Here is a 27,098-nt window from a genome sequence, read left to right as displayed (position 1 = left end):
GTTTAATGATTTATTGAACTTCCACTTCACAATTAAAGTTTGAAAGCTACCCTTAAATAGTTTCCTGTTTCTACTGTCAACATTTAGATCCATTTATTACAGCCGGCTATTTTGGGAACTAACATTCCTCTTCAACTGCCAATTGCACGCAGTTCCAGACATTTCTTTCGGGAGGTCAAAAACAGAAAATTTGAACGCTCATCTTTTCCTGGATTCACAGATCATCTTATTCGTGTCACCAGTCTGAAATTTCAGAACATCTTGGAACCTGCTATCAAGGCTACTTTACAGTTAGCTCCTGGGGTGGAAGATTGCAACCTTATAACCATATAACAATTACAGCACAGAAACAGGCCATCTCGGCCCTTCTAGTCTGTGCCGAACACTTACTCTCACCCAGTCCCATCTACCTGCACACAGACCATAACCCTCCATTCCTTTCCCGTCCATATACCTATCTTCACATGGTCCACCCTGTTTCGACTAATGCAATCAACCGACGTGCACAAACAAATAGATTAAATAGAACAAGTTGACCTACAACTTTAGGCTGTGCACGCCATACGCAAGACAAAGACGTTAGCTCCTGCAATATGAAAAACAAGGCTTTCAGCTTGTCTCCGAGCTGCTGGTGGCCTGCACTTGGTGAACTCCATGAGTGGCAATGCAATGGGAATGAACACAAACTGAAACATGGTCTGCATACATTCGCTGTGTTCAAAGGGAACGTTATAACATCTCTGACTATAATGCTGCTGGGAATACACTCCGGATCAGGAACTTAAGACGGCATAATGGAACCGAAGCAATCATCAGTTGACAATGCTAAGGCCAGTCAACAGAAGTGCTCGTTGTAGACATTGACTCACAGTACTAGTTACACCATAGCCTTAGAGCCACTGCATTGGAATCAGGAACAAGCACATTGTTCCTCAAGATGTAGAAACAAGGAACTGCAGGTGCTGGCTTACAAAAAAAAACACAAAGTGTTAGAGTAACTCAACGGGTCACAGGGATGCTGCCTGACCTGCTGATTACTGCAGCACTTTGCGACTTAATTCTTCAAGTTAAATTTAACTATGTGCATTTTACTCTGCACTAAAACACATTTACAGATTGTGCTTCAATGCTTATAGACGGTGGTAATTACTGAAGCAGCAACTGATCTCCAGCTGCAACAGCTCTCCTCTAATTAACCACTAAATGATGTACAGAACTCCTCCTTTGATCTCTCCTGCAATCCTGATCTAAAATTCTCTTTTACCCTCTACGGCACTGCTGAGATTAAAATATACCACACAGTGGAATCACAAATGGAACGGTATCGAGCCTCATTTGGCACATTGCCATTCTCATTATAACCTGAATATGAACACATAACAGTGAAAGAAAGGTATTAACATGTTAGTTTGCATATGGTATAAGGCACATGATCTCTCCACAGCACAACATTCCAGAAAGTTCTTGAAGTTCTTAGAACTCTGGAACAGAGGAGCTGAATCCAATTTGTTTTAAATTATTGCAGATGTTGATTCTATTGATATTTACAGAGATAAAGCGGATTGATTTAGAACTTCACTAGACTTCACCAACTCTGACCGAGCATGGAGCAGCAGTGTCGACAGGCCATCCACCTGCCTGCTTCCAGGCCTGACTTGGTGAAATCCCACTGACACAGCTTTCCACTGTCGTTCGCACTGAGGGGTGTTGTATAATTAAACCCATCCTGCTTTGTGTGTTACAATTATCCAACAGCGAAACTAGTCTCAATTCACTCTGAAATGCATTGGGCTGCTCCGCTGCGAGTTCACCGTTCAGACATTGTTGGTGGTGTGGGTTGTTTCTTTCACGTTATGATGATTTACAATGCCATATTTTGGATGGCTTCAAAATAAATTCTGATAAAAAAGAGCCACAAAGTGCATTGAAGCATCCACCCCCCCTCCTCCATCTTGAGCTAGCAGTGCTTGGAAGGAAGCGATTGAGAAACCTCAGCCATACCATACAAGCACTATCAGCCAAAGTTTCAAAGTGACACTACCCAGATCACAATCCCTGGCTCTCTGCCTTATTTATAACAACCATGATAATTAATTATCTTTTAATAAATAATGCATGTGCAAATTTTTTTTTAAACTGTACATATTATTAGGCTTGAAAACTGGATGATCATTTCACACACTAATCATGCCTGAAAAATAAAATGCCAAGATCCAATCACACATCTACTTTGGGCTGATTGAAAGCAAGAGTTCATCGCAGATTCTACCGGACTCAGTTAATGGTGTCCCTTCACATTTCAAGTTATCGCGCTTGAATAGAGTCAAGTACAATCAATATCACATTGGACCTGGCAACCGTCCACCCATCCTCCTGAGAGGGCTGTGAAGCCATGTCTGACTCACACACACACACATTTGGCTTTTACTGAGACAAAGACTGGTCGAGAAGTTTCAGGCACCCGCCCACTAGGTGGAGGCTGCCCGTGATCAGGATCTGTAAGGTGGAAGCTTCCTTCAGTGCCATCGTCCCCGCGATGTGTAGGGGGGTAGCCAAGGCAGGCTGGAGGCCAGGGTCACAACCTTGTGTCGCCCACTGCAAGCCCTTGTTGATGCAGGGGAAGACAAGTGCACGGGCCGTCGTCAGCTCACATTCCAGTTCATTCATCAGCAACTCTCCCCCATCCAAGTCGCCCTTCTTGACCAACACGGCTGGGCTCTCCAGAGCACTTCCCAAAGAGCCCCACAAATTGTCCCTCTTCACCTCTGTCAGCTTGCACCAAGCGTGATGATTCTCAAGGCACCGGCTCAGCATATTCTCCAAAGACACAGTGTAATTTTTCTGATCTGAAACATTACAAAATTGTGTGTATCAAATCCAGACCTTGAAAAACTTTCCTGCACATTCTTATGAAGGATGCCAAGCTTGGAAATAATTCATCAAAATGCTGCTGGGAGAAGAGGGCAGGCTCAGGATTCCACCAACAGCAAGGGGGAACTAGAACATAATTAGATTTAGGTCGCTTAAATGTCAGCTGGTAGGAACTCGAGCCATCCACTTGAGATTCGAGAAGAGAACACAATCTTTCTCCCAAAATAGCATCTCCAAGAAGTTACACAAATTTAGTCTTAAGCTACTGTTACGGCAGATAGTGCCGTAACCCACCACACACGAACATTTCCAATACTAGACAATATTTTACAATGTTCACCCACGCAACACAACCTCAGAAATATTCGCCAACTTAGCTTGTCAAGGAGCCAATAAGAGCTCCAGTTTCTAGTCTAATGGGCCTGTCCCAATTATGCAATTTTTTTCGGCGACTTGCCGGCACTCGTCATAGTCGCAGTAGGTCGCCAAAAATCTTCAACATGTTGAAAATCCAGCAGCGACCAGAACAAGGTACGACTCTTTGGACAACCACTAACAACCATACAGGCTTCACCCCGTGACATGTCGCCAGGGTGTCGCGTGTATGGTCGTGAGTAGTCTCCTCAGTCACCCAAAGAGTCGTACCGTCTTTCTGGTTGCCACTGAATTTTCAACATGTTGAACATTATTGGTGACCTGCAACGACCTATGATGGGTGCCGGCAGTCGCCAAAAAAGTCACGTAAGTGGGACAGGCCCATAATACTACAAGGAAACTGCTTATGAACAGTGGGCTTACCAGGATTCGGATTCTTCTGAGCTACATCCAAGAGGTTGGGGCAGAAAACAGCAAAATCAAATTGACATGGCTGAAAGAAACCACAAATCAGATTATGTTTTGAGCAGTAAACATTTCCTTTTCCCTACTTTCATCTGCCTGTGCCAAGCACCAACCCTGGATAAAAGAGGGACATTCCTTACAACCACCTCCCATGTCTAATCATTGAACAGCCATGGTCGTTGTTGCAACTCCCAAAATCAGCAATTTGACAATGCCATAGGGGCAATGATTACATCAAATGCGTGTTACTTTAGGAAGCTAACTTGTGACATTCACTTAAAGATTATCTTTCCAACACAAGTAATATTACATTTTTTTCTATTATTTGTAGCTTACACAATTTGGCAGAAAAAAATATATATTCCCCTCTCTCTTTATTGTAAACTTCACTGGAGTAGTACAATGTTATTAAGAAGGTTAAAGAATTGTTTTGTCAACCCAGCAGCCAAAAAAAGATTCAGAGCTGCAAGAAATTTGTTCAGGAAGCTACACAGAAATGGTTCATATTTAGCATTCACCCTCACCGAAGGACTGACAACACAGAGGAGGGTTACTGCAGCTGACTCAAAGTTGATATTGATATCACAATTGATATCAGCAAGCTCCATGGCAAAAACCGGACTAAATACGATCGGTCTGGATTGCAGGAGGCAAATTAGCTGGTCTGGTAATTAATGATGCTGATCCTGTCCTTTAGCTCATCCCCACATTCATTTACTTTACCAGTGGTGGTCTTGCCTTTTACTGCCAAACCCCTGACTCTGCAATTCAAGTGAACCCTTCAGTCTTTTCCTTCTTTAAGATACCACTTTAAACCTACACATCCAACCAAGCGTGGCATCTGCTGTAATATATGTGGGTGGAAATATTTGGGGATGAGGACGGGTGCCAACCTGGTGGGATTGCTTTGGCAGGATGATGGATGCCAAGATGCCAAGATTGCAGGAGCTGCACTCATCCAGGCAGTGGAAACATCTCATCACACTCCTGACGCGTGTTGACTTAGAACTTGGGGAGTCAACAGGCAAATCACTTGCCAGATCTAGTTTCTATCCTGTAACTTGCAGTAACCGTGTACGCTTGGACTGGTTACATTTCTGCTTGGTTTCCAATAACCTTTTATCATCGGCAGCACCTACTGGCATATTTCTAAAGCCGATTTTCTCAGCCACAATTAATATCAGCCAGCTCCAAGGCTAAATGCGATCGGAATGGATTTCAGGAGGCAAATTAACTCCCAGCGCTGCCTCAACAAAGACAGCAAGGAACAGAACAGGGTGTTTTGGGGGAGAGAAAGTAGAGGTCCCACCCAGACAAGAACTTGAGTAACCAGAGAAGGAGTGCAACATGTTATCACTTTCCCATAGCCCCAGCATTCGGCTCAATGCATCTGCTGCTCTATGGCAGGGCCCACTAACTGGGGGTCCGTGGCCCTGGGAGAGATTGGCAGTGGTCAGTCACCTACACAAGGCAGAAGCTGCACTAGACGCAAGAAGCTGTTTTAATTTTATTCCCATGCCCAATCCTCACAACCCTGGATGTCCAAAATCTATTGATCTTCATCATAAATACATTCAAGACTGGAATTATTCCCCAGCTGTGGAACTGCAAAGGTTCATAATCCTCGGGTGAAATGAGACTCCTGGATGGATGAGGGAGGGAATGGATAGGTAGTTTGAACATGCTTGCCAGGTTAATACTTCCCCATCCGTGTACACTGCACCATGAATGTGCCGACTTCAAAGCTCAGGTCGTCACAAGGTGCCAGCACGCATTGCTGGCACTTGACAGGATCCAGTGGGTGGTGCAGACACCAGTTCACTGGGAGTCAGTCCCAACACATAGACACGGGACCTGCCCAAGCAGCAGACGTTCTTAGCCCAGCAGACTGGCCCAGCTTAGCGGCCGGTGTCATCTGGATAGTTTTCCACACACAGACACACACACTCTCCTTCTCTGTTGTAAAGACAACCAGCCAACACACAAGCCCTTCAACACTGGGATACCACCATAAACGTCAAGCAGGTCTTACCGCCAGCAGCTTGAGGAGCGCAGCAGCATCTCTCTCGCCTGTAGTGTTGAAAAGCAGCAAGCGGACCACAGGACCCCTATCAGAAAAAAGACAGAATCCAGGAAAACGCCACACAGGTAACGGATACTTCAGCTGAGAGGAATGGGCAGCAACCCTTATAACCCTCCCACATAGAGAGCGTTACTTACTTCACTGATTTAGCTTCCTTCGACGATTGCTCCCGAAACCAGGTGACACAGGCCTGAAACAAGAATGGAGTTAGAACGCTCTCGTCAAAGAGCATCAATTCCCCACAACATATAGACTCTCCTCCCTGCTGAAAATCATTCCAACTCCCCTTCTCTCCAAAACACTGCTCAATACAACCCCTCCCACTATCCACCCCACAGTTAAGCACGAGTCCTGAATCATGTGTCCCATTCCTGTTAAGGAGATCTTCTCAGGGCAGCAGCGGAACTTGTGGGAAGAAAAGATCCAGTTATTGTGGCGCATGGGGAAAATGATTATGTGGACAGCACATAAGGTGGAGGTTCTGTGGAAGGAGTATGGAATGGTAAAGGTCACAATTAAAAATTACAACCACAAGGTAAGTCGGGAACAGATTGGCGCCAGTGTCAATTATTTCAGAGCGTTGATAACATGGCTCAAAGCTTCATCTGGGAGAAATGGGTTTTAATTCATGGGATAGGCTGGAAAACGATACTTGCAAAATGAATAACTACAGCTATGTAAAAGGCTTTATACATTTGGGTGCGTGTGGTGACAGCAGGCAGGCAGGCAGGGGGGAAATAAAGGAAGTCAAAACAAATGGAGATCGGTAAGGATAACCAGAGTATTTGGCGCCTCCTTCAAAGAGAGTGAGAATAGGTCCCATCAGCTGAGGAGCTACGACCCACACACACAGTAGCTCAGCTGGTGAGAATGTTTATGCTGAATGACCCATGCCCTGGGCATGTGCAGTTGTAATACCGAACTCGCTTATAAACAACGCATTTAACAAAAGTGGGACAATAACAATCTACAAGTAGATCAGGACTCTGAACAAGAGGCAGGGGTGCAGGGCTAATTCTTAAGGGCATGGAAGGGTTGGTTTTGTAGATCATTGCATGGAGGCTATTTTACATTTAATTTTCTAAAACAAGAAAGTATTAATTAGCAGGAGACACAAAGAAATGCAGATGTTAATTTACAAAAAAAAAAGTGCTGGAGGTCAGGCAACATCTCTGGAGGACATGAAGAGGAAGCAATGATTTAATCATGTGTTCAAAAAGGAACTGCAGATGCTGGAATATCGAAGGTACACAAAATTGCTGGGGAAACTCAGCGGGTGCAGCAGCATCTATGGAGCGAAGGAAATAGGCAACGTTTCGGGCCGAAACCCTTCTTCAGACTTCAGACTTCAGACAGGGTTTCGGCCCGAAACGTCGCCTATTTCCTTCGCTCCATAGATGCTGCTGCACCCGCTGAGTTTCCCCAGCAATTTTGTGTACCTAATGATTTAATCATGTTGCTTTTAGAAAAGATTAATTGCAACATAATAGAATGTTGCATAAAGCACTGAAATTAATTTAGTTTAGCTCAAAATGATTTTCTTAAGTCTATACAAAGCACATTACACAGGTGTGAGATGACTTTAAAAGATTAGAAAATTGTATTAAAAGAACCAACAAGGGGAAAAAAAAGCAATGGCTAACACTTGAAGACTGAATACATAGCTTGGAGCAAACATCCCTCCAAAGCATAAACACTCAAGTGGAAAAGTTGTCCAGACGTCACAAACAACGTCATTTAAAGGCAGCATTAGATTGCAGGCAAAGGCTGAGAATATTGCCAAAACCAGCAAAGGCTCTGTGGGAGCATGGGGGCAGCAGAGAAGTTGCAAGCAATGTTGACAAGCTAGGTTAATTAGCAGACATGGCAAATGGAATTTAATGTGGACAAATCCAAGGTAATCAATTTTGTAGAAGAAAAACTAAAGTGAAGTATTTCTCAATGACGTGAGATTAAAACGAGTTGATATTCAGAGAGATGTGGGCATCCTACTGCATGATTCACTGTAACTGATGTGAAGGAACAGCTAGCAAAGAGTCTGTTGGCCTTTACTGCAAGAGAATACTGCAAGGTAAATGCAAAGATGACATTTGCACTGGCTGGACGTCTCAAAACACGGTTCTTTCTTGCCTGAAGAAATGGTCCTGACCCAAAATGTCACCTATCCATCTTCTCCAGGGACACTCCCTGACCCACGGAGTTACTCCAGCAATTTTCTTTTGTAAACCAGTATTCCATATTTCTACATCTCTCCTTTCTTAGTTGGTAATTAATCTTTACTGACATAAGAGATCAGCCGTCGATTTATTGAATGGTGGAGGTGGGTGTATGTTGCCGCATTTGGGGTTTTGTGTGCAGTTCTGATAGTCACATTACAAGGAGAATGTGGAGGCTTCGAAGAGGGTGCAGGAAGCATTTTCCAAGATGTTTGGCTGGGTTAGAGAGTATTAGCTATAATGAGAGGTTGAACAAACCTGGATTGTTTTCTCTGGGGGGTGGAAAATCTGATAGAAATATGTCAAGTTATGAGAGGCATAGATAGGGTGAACAGTCAGAACCTTTTTTCCCCAGGGTGGAAAGTCATAGGCTAGAGGGCATAGCTTTAAGGTGAGGGAGGCATAGTTTAAAGGAGATGTGCTGGGCAATTTTTTTTATTTTTTATTTTTTAAACACAGAGTGGTGGGTGCCTGGCATATGCTGCTTGGGGCAGTTTAGTCTAGTAGTTTATTGTCATGTGTACTGAGGTACAGTGGAAAGCGTTTTTGTTGCGTGCTATCCAATCAGCGAAAAGACTATATATGATTGCAATCAAGACATCCACGGTGTACAGATAATGATAAAGGGAATAAGATTTACTGCAAGATAAAGTCCAGTAAAGTTTCATTAAAGATAGTCCATGGGTCAAGCTCAGAACCCGCTCTTTATTTGATGGTTCAGTTGCCTGATAACAGATGGTGGAGGCAGATACGATAGTGTTATTTAAGAGGCCTACAGAGAGGTACATTTATATATAGGATCATATTCCACACGTATGTTGTGGGCCAAAGGGCCTGTTCCTGTGCTGTACTACTCAATGCACAACCAAACTTCAGCAGCTTTTCCCCTGCTCCGGTGAAGCAGTTTCTGGATTTAATTTGCAAGTGTGCACCATGGGCAAGTGAGTGATGGAGCTCAGTGTGTTGGGGATTGGGGGTAGTGGATGGATAGCACTGGAGCAAGATGCCTTAGAGGCAAGCTTTAACAGCTCAGAAAACCTCTGAATGAGGAGCTGATAGGGTTTGTGGCACTCAACAAACCATTCTGACACAAATACAGACTCTAAGCAGCTCTAATAAAGATGCAGACCCCATGTTATGCCAACAAACCTTTATACTACCAATCGTATGAGCACCATCAATGTAATATGTCACAGAGCCACGTTTCAGGATCTGCGAACGACCCAGCCATTCAGTATTGCGTAATCCTGGAGTAAAATCAGAGACAAAAGGTTCACATGTCAAGTAAATCCCAGATCACCTTGTGGAGAAACATGCACTTTCATTGCAAATTCTTCATCTTCCACAAGAAATCACTCAAACATCTGGTGGGACACAGGTAGCACCACCTCAGTCCCTAGCTCATAAATTCTGCAGCTAACGTCTGTCTGCAGCAAACGTCTACCCCTTCCGTACTCCCAATCCACTTAGGATCATTGTCACTCAGTCCAATGAAAATCATTGCTCTCTATTCCCTGGTGATGGAGACACTCCTCCCTGGAATAACACCTCCAAACCTTCCTGTTGGATCCACAAGCCAAGGGTGACACAAGAAACAAGTGAATCCCATCTATCATTAAAAATAAGCAAACTCCAACAGCAATAATAACCAGTGGAAAGAACCCAGCCAATTAATACGGCAGTCAGTCAAACAGATCTCCAGTGTAATTTATGTTCAACATGGACTTTCTCTTATCCTATTCAGCTAACTTGAATTGAATTGAATTGAATACCTTTATTTGTCATTCAGACCTTTCGGTCTGAACGAAATGCTGTTGCCTGCAGCCATACATGTAATAATAACAAAACACAATAAACACAAATTAACATCCCCCACAGTGAGTTCACCAAACACCTCCTCACTGTGATGGAGGCAAAAGTCTTAGAGTTACTGTCTCTTCCCTCCTCTTCTCCCTTGCATTGCTGTTGTCATGTTACTGAATTATTAAGCAAGGGATCTGGACCACAAGTGACCAGGCATCATATTCACATCCCACCATGGCAGTTGGAGAATTCAAATACATCTCACTAAATAAATCTGGAATTTAAAATCCTATGACTGTATTGGCAACGTTTGAACCACTGGATTGTCGGAATCAATCGCCTGACTTACGAAATTCCTTTCAGGAAGGAAGTGTGTGATCTTTACCCAGACTGGTCCATACGTGATGTCTGACCCACAGCAAGGGGAACAAATCTTAGCTGCTCTCTATGATGGCCGAATGGCCTGCTCTTGCACCTATTTTCTATGTTTCTGTGTGAGATTCAAGGTGCAGCTCTGTGTTTATTCAGCTCTAAATTTATTCAGGAAAGGACAAAGATTGCCCTCACCAGCAATGCCCACATCATTGACCAAACCTGATAAAGCTTGAATACCATTCCAATTCAAAGCTCCAACTGCTCAGCTGGTTTGGCAACTGGATCATCATCTGCCCACATTGGTAATAGATTCCAGACTACAAGAATACTGAAACCAAAGTAATGCGGCCAAACCTCAGAGGTTAATTATAGGAATGAACTGAATACATTTGACTATTTGCTTGAGTAAAGAAGAAGCTAATTGTGATCTAACTCATGCACATAGAAGACAAAGACGTTTTCCCCTCCAGAACAAAGGGGCATGTTTACACTAAAAGCTGGGCCACCTGGGAATCAAACCAGGAAGAACTCATGCAGGAATCAGCTTGGTCCCTGAAACCAACCTTGGGCTGATCCGCTTCCTGCAGCACTGGTTTGAAGCCAAACCACCACACATCAACTTACTGTAAATATATCCCGATATAAATAACTCTGCCTTTCCATCTGAATGCAGCTTCTGTAACACGATGCTCTTCCAAACCATGCTGAATTGCACTTCTATTTGAACCCAATGTCATAAAATGCCCCACAGCCCATTTCAGGGAGCAGCATGAATTAAAGAACCTGCAAAGACTTGGTGGGCTGAATGGTGTTCTGCTTTAACATTCCCTCTGTGCTGGGATTAAGCTGCAGTTATAAAGTGATTTACTACTGAAGTCCACTAGAAGGCAGCACCTGCATAAGGCTGTGTTGCAGCAGCTACTGTTGATCTGTCCTATTCCTCACCATGCACCCACAGACCATCCACTGGGGTGCAATTACCAAGAGTACCATTATCACTCGATCCTTGACCAAACACAAAACGTTGTGTGTTCATCATCCCACCAAGAACATATGGTAAAGTTGTGCGTTGCTGCCAGGGGAAGGGAGAGATGGGTGAAAGCCAGGCACGTGCCGGCACGGTAAGCAAGGTTGGCAATGCCTACCCTGACTAAAATTATAAAATGGTAATTATTAACGGACTAAAATTATAAAATGGTAATTATTAAATATAAATAGCAAAGGCATGGGAGAATTATACCTACATAAGAGATCGATCTCTTAGGTAGGCATAATTCTCCATGCCTTTCATCCGCAGTACATGTAATACGCGAAAGTGTGTGCCGTCAACGCTGCTTTAAGCCGTCAATGACAAGTGGAGCTGAAGGCAGCTGAAATTCTGCCTTTACACCGTGGACTGCATACTGCGCTTGGCGGGTTTTTCAAAGATGGATTGTCATTATCTTAAGAGTATCTTAGGAAACAAAGAGAGAAGAATGGAGTTTGTGTACCAATAATGTGGTAAGTAGATTTCTTGGTGCTAAATGTTTTTTAAATACTGTATTTCCCGGTAATGAAGACGCTATTTTTTTACCCAAAAATAAGGCAACAAAAATTTACATGTGTCTTGGAAGCCGAAGTTGGAGGGTTGTTAGCCAAGAAAGATAGACTTGGCTATCCCTCAGTACAGCAACATCAAGAACGATGCTGCTGTACTGAGGGATAGCCAAGTCTATCCCTCATTGCTGGCAGCTGACGGGAAGCGGCTGTAAAAGGACAGTGCTGCTGGGGGGGGGGGGGGGAAAGAGTTCCTTTCACAGCGTGAGGGGAGTCTGGCCAGGGGTAAAGTTGCAGGGAGGGCAGGAGTGTTGGGAAGGAGGGGGTTGGGGATCATGCCAGCAACTCACTTGCCTCGACCTCCGGGCACGGAGCCTACGCATTGTGGCCGAGGAGGGAAGTAGCTCGGGTAGCTGTGAGCGGCCGCCAGGACCGGACAGCGGAACTGGCCACCACCTCAGCGCCTTCTGCCGGCCCGCTCACCTCTGGCAGTGCTCTCCATCTGCAAACCTCTCTCCTGCCGCTCACCGGCCTCGCTCATGTCAGCCACTTCCCGCAAATCCTTAAATTCTGACAGCGCGATCAAGGGACCAATTGAGGTTACTCGGCTGTCAGAATTTAGGGATTTGCAGAAAGTGGCTGACATAAGCGAGGCTGGCGAGCGGCAGGAGAGAGGTTTGCAGACGGAGAGCACTGCCAGAGGTGAGCGGGCCGGCAGAAGGCGCTGAGGTGGTGGTCAGTTCCGCTGTCCGGTCCTGGCGGCCGCTCACAGCGACCCGAGCTACTTCCCTCCTCGGCCACAATGCGTAGGCTCCGTGCCCGGAGGACGAGGCAAGTGAGTTGCTGAATGTATCCATGTTTTATCACAAGGACGTATTCTGAAGTGTAGTCATTGTTGCAATAAGCCAGTTCGATATTCCGAAAACACAAAGAATCATGGGATTTGTCAAAAGTCGTAAGCTGTAACGGTAAATAGATCTCAGCGCTATACATACAGTGAGTATACTTATGGTCTGATTTTTTGTCTTTTTTCAGTGGGAGACAAGGGGGGGGGGGGGGGGGGGGGGGGGCGCCCACAGCTTCATCCACAACCCCAAGGAGGAGTGAGGGTCCCGGCCTGGGCCGGGCTGCCTACACCCCCGGCTGCCCATCTTCAGCAGGATCTCAGTGTCGGACTGAGGGGAGTGGAGGTGGAGGGCTGCCGGGACCAACCCGGCAAGATAGGCAGAGCCAAGCTGGAGCCAGCGGCTGCAGGTCCGGGGCCACCCTCGACACTTCCTGACAGGGACGGGACACCGGGGAGGGGACGGGGACGCCCCCACAGCACCCGTAGCGACGGAGAGCCGACCCCGACCCGACTACGGACGAAACGCAAGCCTGCACACCGTTGCCAAGACTGTTTTATAGCTAGTGACCTATGACCTGGGCATGCGCAGTCGGAATACCGAACTCGCTTAGTCAATAAAGTAAATGCAGATAAATGGGATTTCCTCCATCTCTCCAACTACAACTGAAATAGCTCCAAATACAATGCCAAAGAGGCTCAAAGAAAAGCACAGGCGGGCTTTCCTGGCCATTCAGTCAGAAGTTTTGCGCATGAGCTCAGGTAGTGAAGCACTCGGGTAGCACAAGTCAGCTGGGTGATCTTGAAAAGGGAGCAGCTAATTATAAAATTCATGTCAAGTTCCCCATCCTGTGAGCCCAATGACCCAACACTGGCAAGTCCAACACGGTGAGAGAGCCATCCTTTCACAGTGGCTGCATGGTTAGAATGATTCGAGAGTGGACAGACCTGTATCAAGTGCCCCAAGTCAACCTCCCAGAAACATGCAGGAAAATCACTGGTGCTGCCCCAATGGACCAGAAATACTGCTACACTTTATAAATTCCACAAAACTGGACGTTATGTACACAGGGTCCTGAAGTTACAAAGCACGGAGTGCCAGGGACAGCTGTACACATGGGATTCACGAGGGTTACCTTCCACCATGGCTGTGCTTGGGCAGAAAGCTGAGCTGACAGGCAAGCTCTGTTTCAAGTGCTGCTCAGCATGGTCCTGCTTTCCCTGGAGTTGTGGGAAATCTGCAAGAAACAGAATTTCAAGATGTCAGGAACCCATCACCTGAAACAACCCAACCACTGAAAATAATACCAAAATTGACAGCGTCACATTCATTGCATAAAACATAAAATTACCCATCATTGCATACTGTAAGTCAGTCAATCAGTGTTTACCCCCCCCCCCCCCCCCCCCACCACCTCGCTCAGTATTTGCAGCCAACTCTCAGAGGGACATAAAAAAAAGGGTTACATTCTTCCAGTTCTGAGAAGGACTTGTTGCTGGATGTGTAGGAAGGGATGGGAAGGTGCTACAAAGGGAAGAGTGACCTCTTCAAAGAGTAAGGTTGGCAAAGAAGAATGACCACAGGAAGCATGGTCTTTGTGCAGGGAGACCACAGAGATACATCCAGGCAATCTCTCAGTCACATGCGGTTTGAGGAAGGCTGTTCGTACAGGGATCTCCATTACACGTGTGGTCTCCTGAAGGAAGGTCTCTATAAGGATAGCTTTATAGGACGCCTGCATTTTGGGGAAGCCTGCAATGCAGAGAGGTGTCTGTGTCTGCTTCTGGGTGCTGAAGGGAAAGTAGGCAGTAGCTCTACCCCTTGAATGTGGAATTTAGGTGACCTCCCTCTTGCAGCGATGAGGTTTGACAGAGACCATGACTCCGAGCTAGGACACCAGGAACGACCATGATCCTGATCTCCATCAGCAAAGTAATCAGTGTGTAGCAGGGACTGAGTTTCTCAATGGACATCAGTGAGGACAAAGAATGCTCTGAGTATTTGTCTTTTAACCACGAGAGTTTTGCCCGGCAGTTAATTCTTGGAATAAAACCAGAAATGCTGGAAATGCCAAGCAGGATATGCAGCATCTGAGAAAGGGAAGCAGGGTGGGGCCTTCACCAGAATGCTCTCACATGGGAGGGAGCCTGGTACAGCCAGCATTTTAATGCCCATCTCAAATTACCCACGAGGTGGTGGCACTGAGCCACCTTCTACAGTAACTAGTCCATGTGGACATAGGTAGTCCCACCGTTGGGTAAGTTATACACATATGAACTTTTTTTGTTGACATTGTGCCAGACTTAAAGGTATCATGTAATACCACACTTCTTCACCAACTGGTCATTTACTGTCTCAACTCATGGCCATACTATTGCTACACAGGTAGTTCCACGGAAAACAAGCCCCATTGACCTGGGAAGCAGTAGGCAAGTCTCAGCTGGATTCCAACAACAGTGACATTTATTTTGCATTCCAACCCGACACACTTTGATCAGCAAGTTTAGAGTATTGGTCTCAATAATGGCAATCATAAAACTACTGAAGTGTGAAATGTGAAATGGGAGACATTTTGTCAACTGTACCCAATCTGCCTTATAGGTGACTCTGGGCGATTGATTGAAAGACACAACATGGAAACAGGTTCTTCGGCCCACCGAGTCCACACTGACTATGTTCTATGTAACCCATATAATCAATATAGAACTATGTAATAGTTCTATGTAATCCCACTTTTGAATCCACTCCCAAGACGCCAGGGACAAATATACAGACGGCAGTTAACCTACAAACCTGTACGTCTTTGGGACGTGGGAGGAAACCAGAGCACCCAGAGGAAACCCACGCAGGGAGAATGTGCAAAATCCACACACGCAGCGGCCGAGGTCAAGATCAAACCCAGATCTCTGGTGCTAGGAGGCAGCATCATGGCTCACTTTAAAATATATCCTCAAGTCGAAGATGATCATGGATGGACCTTGCCAGTGATACCAAGAACCGTAAACGAATATGAAAGTAAAAATTACCCATGGGCGATGTCATCCGGTGGATGAGGCGGCTTTCTGGCGGCAGCGACCTGAATCCGGGGCTTGGCCGCGGGCCAGTGGACGACATAGTCGGGAGCTCGCAGGGCACAGGCTGGTGCCTGTTTTCCGGAGCTCCCGTGGCAACAGCTGCATCCGCTGGACTGGAGGACGGCAGCTTAGACCACCCCCGGGCCGCGGAGCTTGAACCGCGGGACTGACTTACCATCGCCCGGTGGTGTATCGCCTCAGCGCAGAGGGAGAAGAGGAGGGAAGAGACAGTAACTCTAAGACTTTTGCCTCCATCACAGTGAAGGGGTGCTTGCTGAACTCACTGTGATGGATGTTAATTTGTGTTTATTGTGTGTTGTTATTATTACATGTATGGCTGCAGGCAACAACATTTCGTTCAGACCGAAAGGTCTGAATGATAAATAAAGGATTCAATCAATCAATCTCTCCATCATCACCTCACCCCTAGAGCAGGTCCAGCACTGTCTCTCCTTCCAGCCCAGAAACATCCAACCATAGAGTATGGAAGCTGTGAATAACAGTTGGACCCCTGGCTGATTTTCACCATTCAGCCCTCTCCTCTCTCCCACAGGACCAAGTATTGCCCAAACTGTGTTCTATCTTAATTCAAACTAAGCTAACTCATTATATTAAACCCACACATGTCCTCAATGTTCAGGTTACTATTACTGGAGGACAGAGTATATTGAGCAATTGTGATATGTGACTAGCAGGCAGGCTGTAGTTTAAGGAGCAAGACAAACATAAACTGCTGGAGGAACTCAGTGAGTAAGGCACCATCTGCGGCGGGAATGGATAGGCAGGTTTTGGCACAAAACCCTTCTTCAGAGTCTTCAAAGTAGCCATACCTTGAGAAGATTTTGCTGTGGAACAGTAAAATGGAGACTTGAGGAACTGCAGATGCTGGAACCTTCAGCAATCTTCAATTTAATCAGTGATTGGTCACTTTCCCGGATAGATTTTGCTGAGATGACAGAGGAACTGAACCCTGGGTTAATTATTGACTTTAGCCAAATATGGGGTGAAGGGGCCATGTTAAGCTTTGACTGGGCTGTGTCAATGTCCTTTCCCCACCTTCAGCTACTGTTTAAATAAAGACATGCATTCCACAAGAATAAGCAGAAGTCTGTAGGGGGCGCTCCTCTGTGTGCAGCCATGTCAGCAGCGCGTCAGTTTTTCCAGCTTTTTTAAATTTTTTAGTATGTTTTAAAGTGTGTATTTTGTGTTTCTTCGTGTGTTTTGTGTGGGGGGTGGTGTGGGGGGGGTAAGGGGGAAACCACTTTGGTCGCTTCCTCCATGGAGAGGCGACTTTTTCTAGGTCGCCTCCCCCGTGGCCTAACATCAAGGATCGAAGCGGCCTTTCCCGGAGACACGCCCGGGGCTTCAGCGGCGGGCGCAGCGTGGACTCTCGGCGTGGAGCGGGCGACCCTCGCTGGGGCTCGCTGGAGGGGAGCGCTCCGTTTCGCTGGCCCGGGGCAGCCGGCAGCCTGAAGTCGCAGCCTGAAGCCGCGGTCTGCAGAGCTCCTGCTGGTGCGGCGTCTACAGCCCGGCATCCCTCGTGGGGGACCCGGGGGAAGAAGAAGCCATCACTGCCGGCCCGCGGCCAACTTCTACCGCGGGTGCGGCATGGACTTACCATCACCCCTGGAGGGGACTTTAAATCTCGACCGCCGGCCTGCGGCCTACAACAATCTAAAGCCGCGGTCTCCGGTGAGGAAGAGCCGATCCTGGACTGACTGGACTCTGGTCCTGTACACGGGGGGGGAAATGGAGGAGGACTGGCCAAATTTTTGTGCCTTCCACCACAGTGATAAATGCTGTGGTGGATGTTTGTGTTACAGTTTTATTGTGTGTTCTTTATTATTGTACTGCTGCTGACAACCCAAATTTCCACCAACCCTGGTTGTGTGGCAATAAATTATATCTATCTATCTATCTATCTATCTAAAAGTAAATATAAAAACTGTAATCATTAACCCCTGTAAGTGAAAGACTGTTTTGCAGTTGCATTGCAAAACTATCTGCCCACATCTGGGTTTACGCCAAAATCAAAGATTAAAGTCTCCACTCTCTGCTGGTTACGGGAGCTGTGTGCAAAATGAGTCTGCCAATTTTTATCCGGGAACAAAAATTGACGTAATTTTGATTTGATTTATCAAACTCATTTGGGAGACCAGAAAACTGCAGCTGCAACTGTCTGAAGAGTGTCACTGACTAGATACTGCACCCAAAGGATGCAAGACCTCTTCTAACTAGAGATTTTTTGGACACTGCAGCCAAGTTGTGCGGCACCTGTTATCAGTCATAAAGTCAGTCATACAGTACAGAAACAGCCTCTTCAGACCTACTCAACCATGTGGACCAAGTTGCCCCATTTAAGCCAGTCCTGTTTGCCTGCATTTGGCACATATACCATTAAACCATTCCATCCATTTATCTGTCAAAATGTATTTTAAATGTTGTAATTGTATCTGCATCCACTATTTCTTATGGCATCTCATTCTATATACCTACTACACTCCAAATAGAAAATGTTGTCCCTTAGGGTCCTAATAAATCTTGCCCCAATTATCTTAAACCGATGTTCTCTGGTTCTCGATTCCCCTGCACTGGGAAAAGAACTGTGCATTCATCCTAACCCCCACATCCAGACACTGTTTTTGATGTACGACCCTGTACAGCTGCTGGATGCTGCACCTAAATGTGCTAGACCTCAACTAAATGTTCTGGATATTGCATCCACATCAAGCCGTTCTAGACTTTCAGAATGCTACATCCAAATCATTTTATAATCCTGTTCAAGGTCTTCTTGACATTGGACTAAAAGCTTATTTGTGAAAAGTTCCATCCTCAAGCTTTGCTAACCTTTACCGCAAGTTCAGAATTGTTATAATTGTATACCTAATAATCGGGGTTGAGTTATGGGAGAAGTTAACATTTTTTTCTTTGGAACATAGTCGGCCAAAGGGAAATTTTATTGAGGTGTACAAGTTCATGAGGATCATTATATAATAAACACTCAGTCTTTTTCCAGGGGAGAGGATTCTAATTCTAGAGAGCATAGGCTTAAGGTGAGAGGGTAGAGAGTTAGGAGTCACCTGAGGGGCAAAATTTCCCCCCAGAGGGTAGTCCATATCTAGGATGACCTGCCAGAGGAAATTATAGAAGTGGACACAATTACGACTTTTAAAAGACATTTGGATATATGGATAGGAAGGTTTGAGAGAGCTCTGGGCCAAATATAGGCAACTGGGACTAGCCCTGTATACCAACTTGGTAGGCATGGATAAAGTGGACCGAAGGGTCTGTTTCCATATTGTACAGTTTTATGACCCAAGCGTGTCAAGAGTGCTAGATAAGGTGCAGTTTAACCAGTGGAAGTTACCAATCTTAGAGGCACCAACATGGCGAAGAACCAGCACGGGAAAAATCAATGCAAGTGAGAGCCACAATGCTTTCTGTACAAAGGGGAACTTAGGTGGGTCCCTGACTGCTTAATGCAAGTGCTGGGATGTGGTCAAGGCGAGGGTTAGAAACAAACCATATTAAGTGAAGCAATTGTCCAGGACAATCAAATCCAAAGTTTCTCAACCCAAACCATAAGGTTTCCACATTCGATATATAATTAATAAACCACAGAGCAAAGGCTATTGCAGACCTCTTGTTTTTCAGTTGACTAGTTAGCACGCAACAAAAGCTTTCCAATGTACCTTGGTAATAAATAAACTAACTAACTAACCTGGGTGGTGATGATACTGGAGCCACTCCCGACATAGCTGCAACGCCAGCGATGCATTTAATTTCTGGTGGTTTCCGGCCAAACCCAAGGTCAGCTTCTCCCTCTCAGACTGGAAGTCCTCCAGATCTGAGCACAGCTGCAGAGAACACTGGGGACAGAAGAATTCAGGAGTAGATCAATGTTCATAGTGATTGCATCCCAAATTAGTCTCAGCTCTTGTGACCAAACATCACCACTTATTGTCAGGTTTAAGAGGGGTAATCAGGTGAGGTGGTAGGTGGATTTCACTATTGTAATGTAGAAGCTACAGAGGTAACACAACCAGCATATGAAAAATTAGCTGGATTGCTTTTTTGTAACATTGTAATATGGGGGTAAATATTATTGAAATATTAAATTTCCAACTGAGATGAAAGGGCCTGATAAAAACATTTCATCTGAGAAACAGCACCTTTCTCAGCGCCACACCAGAGCACATCTAGATCTTTGAGCTCAAAGCTTTGGCACGGAATCCAAATTCCGTTCCGACTCAGTGAGCACACGAACCATTGAGGCGAAAGCGGTGTCCAGTAAACATGGCATGAAGCACGAACTAGAGTCCATCCTGAGGTACAGCCAGGAAATGAGGATATGAGGTCAAGTGTATATTAACAGAATGGCTTCAGCAACCTGATCAAGGGAAACAAAGTTGGAGGTTTATCCATACCTCCTGAAATCTGTAAATGCCACCATTAACTTAATAGAATACTATGCCACGCCAATGCAGCAGACTAGATGAGGTTGAACCCATGGTAATGTGACTTTTATGCCTGGACCCACCATAGAGCAATAATAGGTACCTTTGACAGCCTCAAGTAAGAACTTAGGAACAGGATAAAATATGTTTGTTTTTTTTAATTCTAAGAGACATGCATCTTTGATGCGTAATGACATGCAGAGGTCTCCGCACAAGGTGATGCCATCTTTAGTTATTATAATGTTCAATTCCATTCACCACGTCTCAGCTAATGTAGCAGCCTATGCTTCCAGGCAATAAGATTCGTGCCACCAAATTACCAGGCACTGGACACTTCCAACAATGGGGAGTCCAGCCACCCATCCTTGACCTTCAGTCCCTCACCATAAATATCTTGAGGGTCACTAATAATTTTGATTATTAGCGACCCTCATAGAGCAATAATAGGAGCTCTATGACAATAGGAGCTCTTCAACAACTGGAGCAGCCACAAAAATACTGTGGCTATGAGGTTAAGTTTATGTGGCTGGGTATCTTGTTCTGAGTGACTGGCCTGCTGACATTCATAGACCTTTCAGCCATATCCAAGACACAAGCGAGAGCACAATGTAGTATGCTCCACTTGCCTGTATGCATGCTGAGCTAACCACTCACAGCTTGCCACCATTCCAATGCCCAGAACATCCATTTATCCAGTGTATATCACTCCAAGTACACTGCAATTACTCACTCAGACCTGACAGCACCTCCCAGGCCCACAAACCTTACTACCAAGATGAACAAGAACAATGGGAACACCTACACCTAGTTTCCCTTCAACGTGCACATTGTTTTCAATTGAAAATATACTGTCCGTTCTTCATCAACTCTGGATCTAAATATGTAAATCCCTACCCAATAGTACTCAAGTCATGCAGTGCCAAAACAGGCCCTTTTGCCTAACTTGCCCAATCTGACCAAGATGCCCATCTAGTCCCATATCTCTCTACACCTTTCCCATCTGGCTAAATGTCTTTTAAATGTGGTAATTGTACCTGCCTCAGCTACCTCCTCTGACAGCTTGTTCCATATACCCATGACCCACCATGTGAAAACGTCCCCTCAGGTTCCTATTAAAACTATCACCTCTTACCTTAAACCTATGCATTCATCCTATCTATTTCCTCTCATGATCTAATACACCTCTACAAGATCACCCCTCAGCCTCCTGCATATAAATTCCTAGCTGGCCTAAACTCACCCTAAAGCTCAAGCTCTTGAGTTCTGGCAACATCTTTGTAAATCTTCTCTGCACTCTTTCCAGCTTAATGACACCCTTCCTATAGCAGGGTAACCAAAACTCAACAAAATACTCCAAACCTGGCCTCACCAACGTATTATACAACTGTAATGTCATATCCCAACCTCTAGATGCAATGACTTAACTGATGATGGGCAATGTATCGATTGCCTTCTTGACCACCCTATCTACCTATGTAGCAGTGCTCCTAGATCCCTCTGCTCTACAACACTCCCCAGGACCCTAGCACTGTGGGAACACCATCTTCCCAAAAGGCAAATGGAACTGGACAGTAAATGCAGCCCTTTCAGGGGTAAACAAATGATCAGTAAGACAGGAATACTCCGTTCTCAACCACTCCAATTTAACTTACTCCAATCTCTTTTGCTCTTTCAACGAGAACAGCCATTGGTCCACTGGGCTGTGGCACTGAGAATGCTGGGACTCCCGGCTGGAAAACAGAATAAAAACTAGACAGTTCACCACAGAAGTGGAAATTAGTGTTACTAAGCAATAGCAGAGGTGCAAGGTGCCACACAAAGAGGGAAAAGAGCAGGACTGTGGAGCAGCTGTAGATTACAGCACAGCAACCCGGGTTCGATCCTGATTACGGGTGTTTGTACGGAGTATATACGTTCTCCCTCTGCCCACCTGGATTTTCTCTGCGTGGTCCGGTTTCTTCAAAGACCTACAGGTTAATTGGCTTCTGTAAAATTGTAAATTACTCCTAATGTTGTAGGATAGTACTAAAGTACGGGGTGATCGCTGGTCAGCGATGATTCGGTGGGCCAAAGGGCCTGTTTCCACGCTGTAACTCTAAAGTAAAAAACTACATTTACATGTCAAATTGATCCATGCCGGCTCCATTCATTAACTATCTGAAGGGATAGATTGGCACAGCACGAGGACCCAGCTGAAACTTGAACTCAGGAACAGATGAAAAGCTATACTTTATAACCTACGAACCTATCTCCATTGATGTATTACAGGTAACCCATTCCACCTCCCTTGTTTTTCTGTTGTGTTTTTTTTTTTTTTGCTTTCTTTTTTATTTGTAACTTTCTACCCTCTCTTTTTCTCGCTTTCTATAAAAATAAAAATACTAGAAGCAGAAGTAATTGATAATGGAAAATTTTAGTAATGTATGACTGATGTATATGAAAAGTTTTTTTTTACTATAATATGTAACTACATTTTATAATATGTCTACTAATAAATAAATTAAAAAAAAAAAAAAAAAAAAAATTGATCCATGCCAAAATATTTTTGATGAGTCAAAAGGGCAAAGATCCAATAAATACAAACAGATTTTTAAAAAACATTTTGAATAGTGTTCAGTAGGAGAGATTCCCAGCTTTCAAAAAGAGAGCTCTTGAGTACCCAAACCTGTCAGGCCACAATGTGAGCAGGGCAGGGCTGGAGATATGACGCTTACATTCAAGGTATTTACAGTCCACTGTTAGATCAGGCCTGGCAGCAGCTTCCTTTTACCTTGAATATTCCTCCTTTCTGCCATGCTATTTTCTCCATGGTGTCACCCAGGATACTGACGTGATCTATCCCCAGTGATGACACTCCACACACTACGGGATGCCTGTACAATTCAAACAAACAGACAAGGAGAATATCACAGGGTGAATGAAGAAGACTAAATGAATGATGAAGACACAGCCATACTTAAATCTGCAATATTTGGTGAAAATGAGGAGGACCACCGGGGTGGCACAGTGCCGAAGCAGTAGTGTTGCTGCCTTACAGCGCCAGAGACCCATGTTTGATCCTGACTATTGGTGCTATCTGTAAGGAGTTTGTATGTCTCCCTGTGACCACGTGTGTTTTCTTCTGGTGCTCCGGTTTCCTCCCACATTCCAAAGACGTGCAGGTTTGTAGGTTAACTGGCTTCTATAAGTTGCCCCTAGTGTTTAGGATAGAACGAGTGTATGGGCGAAGGTTGGTTGGCATGGATTCAGTGGCCCGAACAGCTTGTTTCCACCCTGTGCCTCTAAATTAAACACAGATGAAATTGGACATCACAGACACATCCCTGAGCAAACTGAAATCTATTACCTGATTATATTGGTACAATCATAAGCTCCACCAATTCCGACCTCTAATATTGCGACGTCAATCTGAAGAAACACGAGAAATAATACTTTAAAATTGTGTTCTTTTAATTATCCTCATAAATATTAGTCACATAATGGGCAGATCTCAAGACTACTCACCCAACTCAATACCTTACCTTTTCATGCAGGAAAATGTGGAAGGCAAGAATGGTGAGGAAACGGAAGTACGCAGGCATAGTCCCGGAGTCACGGTCCTGTGGAGGACATCCAGACAAGAGGGAGGGGTGGGGTAAAAAAAATAAGACCATTTAGTATTGGTTCATATCCTGCTTCTGGAGAATTCCAAAGTGCTTTATTCCAGGGCCTCCCAACAACCATCATCGCTGCAAGACCACAAAATTCATGTTTGTGCAAATTACATTCTGCAAGTCAAATCAGGAAATCATGCGATTAAAGACTTATTCCACAAAGGAAAATGTCACCCGATCTTCAGGAGTGCATCTTTGATGTAATGTATCGCCAACAAGATGATCAATGTGACAGAATTACCCAAACTATAACACCTCTTCAATGTAAAAGAACTACCGATGCATGGGAAAACTCACTGACTATTCAAATCATCCCAATACCGAACGAATAAATTGCTAATGCTTTCATCATCACTGGATCAAGATCCACTCACGTTCGACCTTATCAAACTGGAAGTACCTTCAAAACACAGTTAGAAGCCAAACAAGTGAAAAAGGAATCCAAGGTTTCTCATTGGGGGAGTATATGCTACGGCCAATCATCACAGTATCCACCGTCCAGATCCAGAAGCATTCTTGCATATCACAAATATTGTGACAAAAGTTAATGCTTGCAGAAAGACTGCAAAAAGCAAACAGAAAATACCCAGACGAAAGATGACCTCTTACCTTTGTTTCTTCCAATCGGTTATACACTTGCCAGAAGTACTTTGTAAAGAGATCTTTGCTGATTGGTTTGCCGTTGATCCGAATTCTCTCCCTCACTTGCACTAGGTGTGGGGAACTGTTTATAAGAGATGATTATAACATGTAAATAGTAAAGAACGCAGTAAGAATGCTCATGTGTACAAACCAAAAGCACTGAACCAGACCTGCAATTTCATTGCATCTTTTCGCTATGTTTCAGAGCAAATTTGTCATTGCTGCTGTTGAGGAAATGGAACAACCAGTTATTGCATGTCAAGCTCCAACAAATAGCAGCACCTAATGTCCTAAACCTGCTACTGTGTTACGGGTTGTGGGATAGATATTGGTCAGGTTTCTGGAAAACGCCTTTGCTGTTCTTGAAAATGCCGTGGGTCCTCCCGAGTAAAAGCAGCCTTGGTCTAATGTGAAACCTGAAAGATAGCACCTCCCTCACAACAGTATCCCCTCTGTATGGTAATGGAGCACCAATCTAGATTTCAGTTTGACATCTCACACAAGAACCAGAGTAGAAAAACCATGGACCAGGGAAAGAGAATGGTACGGCTGGGGCGTTGAGGTATAACATAAACACAAAATCCAGATAGCAAGAGCAAAGCAATCATAAGTACATCAGGGGAAGAATTTATGAATGGAGATATGAAACAAACATAAAAGGAGGAAAAGGGATTTAAAAAAAGGAAGCATATGTATGTTTTATTATTAATTACCGCCTTGTGATTCTTTCAAAATATATATATCAATATGTAATAGAAAATTGGCACAAAGCATGACAGTGACATTCCATCATTAATAAAGTAGAAATAATCCATTTTTCAAACTAATTACAGCCACAAGCAACACAATTATTCTAGTCTAGAAACAAGCATTTCTCTAACCCTGCCTGCCAACCAGCACCAGGCGCGTGATGATGAACAAACCAATGCATCATTCATGAAACAAACAGCTTCTGTAGCCATGTCAGCTCGTGTTTCTCATTAATGGTGAGATAATGATCTGTTCAGCTGCAGCATTGTAGAGTGGGGACACTCCACTTTCTGCCATCCTGGATTCATTACAAACAGGATTCAGTCTTCAAGCCAGCTGTAATGGTGTCTCTGTACCGCCATCATGAATCACCTTAATCCCTTCTAATGTCTGCTCCTCACCATATCCAATATGAGTGCATCGGTTTCCTACACCAATTGAGATTGCCAAGGTCAATTTCCAAAGAAACATTTTGACCATGTACAAATAATTTTAATTTTAATATTAAAAGTGGTTTTAAAATGTTGTGTTGTGAACATATTGTTATTAATTGCGCTCAAAAACGGACAGCTATATATATTAGAATGGTTTAGAGGGATAGGGGCCAATCACAGGCAAATGGGACTAATGTTCACTATGCCAACGAAATGGACCGAAGGGCTGTTTCAGTGCTGCCCTATGACTTTGTTAAAGTACATCATAGGATACTTTTATTAACTGGCAGTGACAAAGGTACACATTTTTGCCTAATGTTACCATGACCAAGTGCTTACGTGCAGGAATGTGTATTTAACATTTCAAGAGGAACAAGATCAAAACAAATCTAATCTTACCTGTAAAATCCAGTCTTCAATCCATAATTACGTAATATATTTTCACAAAATGCACACGTGGAACCCTGTCATAAGCCAAAGAAAATCAAGTCACCAAAGGATTGACAACTACATACACAAAACAACAATTGTGGATCATTAACTTCCATAAGTGATCTGCACAACATCATCAGGGCATTGACACAAAGATGCAGGTCCCACCTGTAAATAATAACCCCAGCGATCAAATAACAGTGGGCAAACAACAGCAGAGGTTAAAGCCACTTCCCCTTCACCTTCTGTCCATGCATTTCCCAAAGGGAGAGTGGATGCTCTTTTAAAAGAAGGGACTTTTTCTCATTTCCTTCTACAGTTCATCTCAACCATATCTTCATCCAGCTCAGTTGAATTACAGCCCTTCTTCCAATGAGGCACACCCTCATTGCAAACCTTGCAAACCTCCAAACTTCCAAGACTTTGCCACTTAGCAGATTAGCTTGAGGATGCATTCAGGAGGGCCTTCCCTATCTCTCCCCACCTTATCAATTCCCCGAGCACATTCTTGCATCGATTCCCTTCAGTAAGGGAAAACACAAGATCTAAATGTTTAAGTGAGAGATAAATCAAGCAGTTTGAGCCCCCGAGTTAGTTCTGGATCAGGATCATCACGTCAATTAGAACTTCAGTGAGTTCCAGATCATATAAACACAAAACATTGACTGAATGATGTGAAGTTGTATTTACGGTGCTTCTGTTAAGAACTGACCTTTCCCTTTGTCCCAGTCACATGAATGATGGCAAGCTGGTCCAGTTCCTCGATCTACCAACACAAGACACAGGTTATACACTGTTCCAAAAGAACAGATAAAATGAGGAAAGTACTGGACGATTTAATTTGTGATATAGAGGCTGTGGAATAGACTTGGGTTGAAATTATATAAAGCAGAATACGGGTGGGAATGGTTGATGGAGCCCCAAAACTGCCTCTCAATACATCCGTTTCTCATAGATGGGGAAATATCAAGGATATGTTTGAAAGGAACTGCAATATCATGGGACATTTTATTCTACATATTAATTGGACATATCAAAGTGGCAAAGGTACAGTAGAAGCATTTGTGTAATAGAAACATAGAAAATA

At 44.4% G+C, this 27,098-nt stretch overlaps 1 protein-coding gene across 1 annotated transcript in view; it reads right to left on the bottom strand.

Annotated features, from left to right (window-relative positions):
• Positions 1-1,382: 1,382 nt before the first annotated feature.
• The window catches only part of fpgs (folylpolyglutamate synthase), a 29,548-nt gene continuing 3,832 nt past the window's right edge, over positions 1,383-27,098 (bottom strand). Inside the window, exons 3-16 of the mRNA XM_033049255.1 lie at positions 26,724-26,777; positions 25,979-26,043; positions 24,363-24,477; positions 23,622-23,699; positions 23,447-23,508; positions 22,871-22,973; positions 21,753-21,830; positions 19,365-19,512; positions 13,705-13,806; positions 9,160-9,257; positions 5,932-5,984; positions 5,744-5,819; positions 3,670-3,739; positions 1,383-2,846 (exon numbers count right to left, since the gene is read on the bottom strand). Coding sequence (XP_032905146.1) covers positions 2,425-2,846; positions 3,670-3,739; positions 5,744-5,819; positions 5,932-5,984; positions 9,160-9,257; positions 13,705-13,806; positions 19,365-19,512; positions 21,753-21,830; positions 22,871-22,973; positions 23,447-23,508; positions 23,622-23,699; positions 24,363-24,477; positions 25,979-26,043; positions 26,724-26,777 — 1,524 coding nt within the window. The 3' untranslated portion in view covers positions 1,383-2,424. The remainder of the gene's footprint in view (positions 2,847-3,669; positions 3,740-5,743; positions 5,820-5,931; positions 5,985-9,159; positions 9,258-13,704; positions 13,807-19,364; positions 19,513-21,752; positions 21,831-22,870; positions 22,974-23,446; positions 23,509-23,621; positions 23,700-24,362; positions 24,478-25,978; positions 26,044-26,723; positions 26,778-27,098) is intronic.

This window comes from Amblyraja radiata, chromosome 32 (genome assembly GCF_010909765.2).
Source record: "Amblyraja radiata isolate CabotCenter1 chromosome 32, sAmbRad1.1.pri, whole genome shotgun sequence".
Taxonomy (NCBI): domain Eukaryota; kingdom Metazoa; phylum Chordata; class Chondrichthyes; order Rajiformes; family Rajidae; genus Amblyraja; species Amblyraja radiata.
The sequence above is the reverse complement of the archived record's forward strand: the minus strand, read 5'-3'. Positions and strand labels throughout refer to the sequence as shown.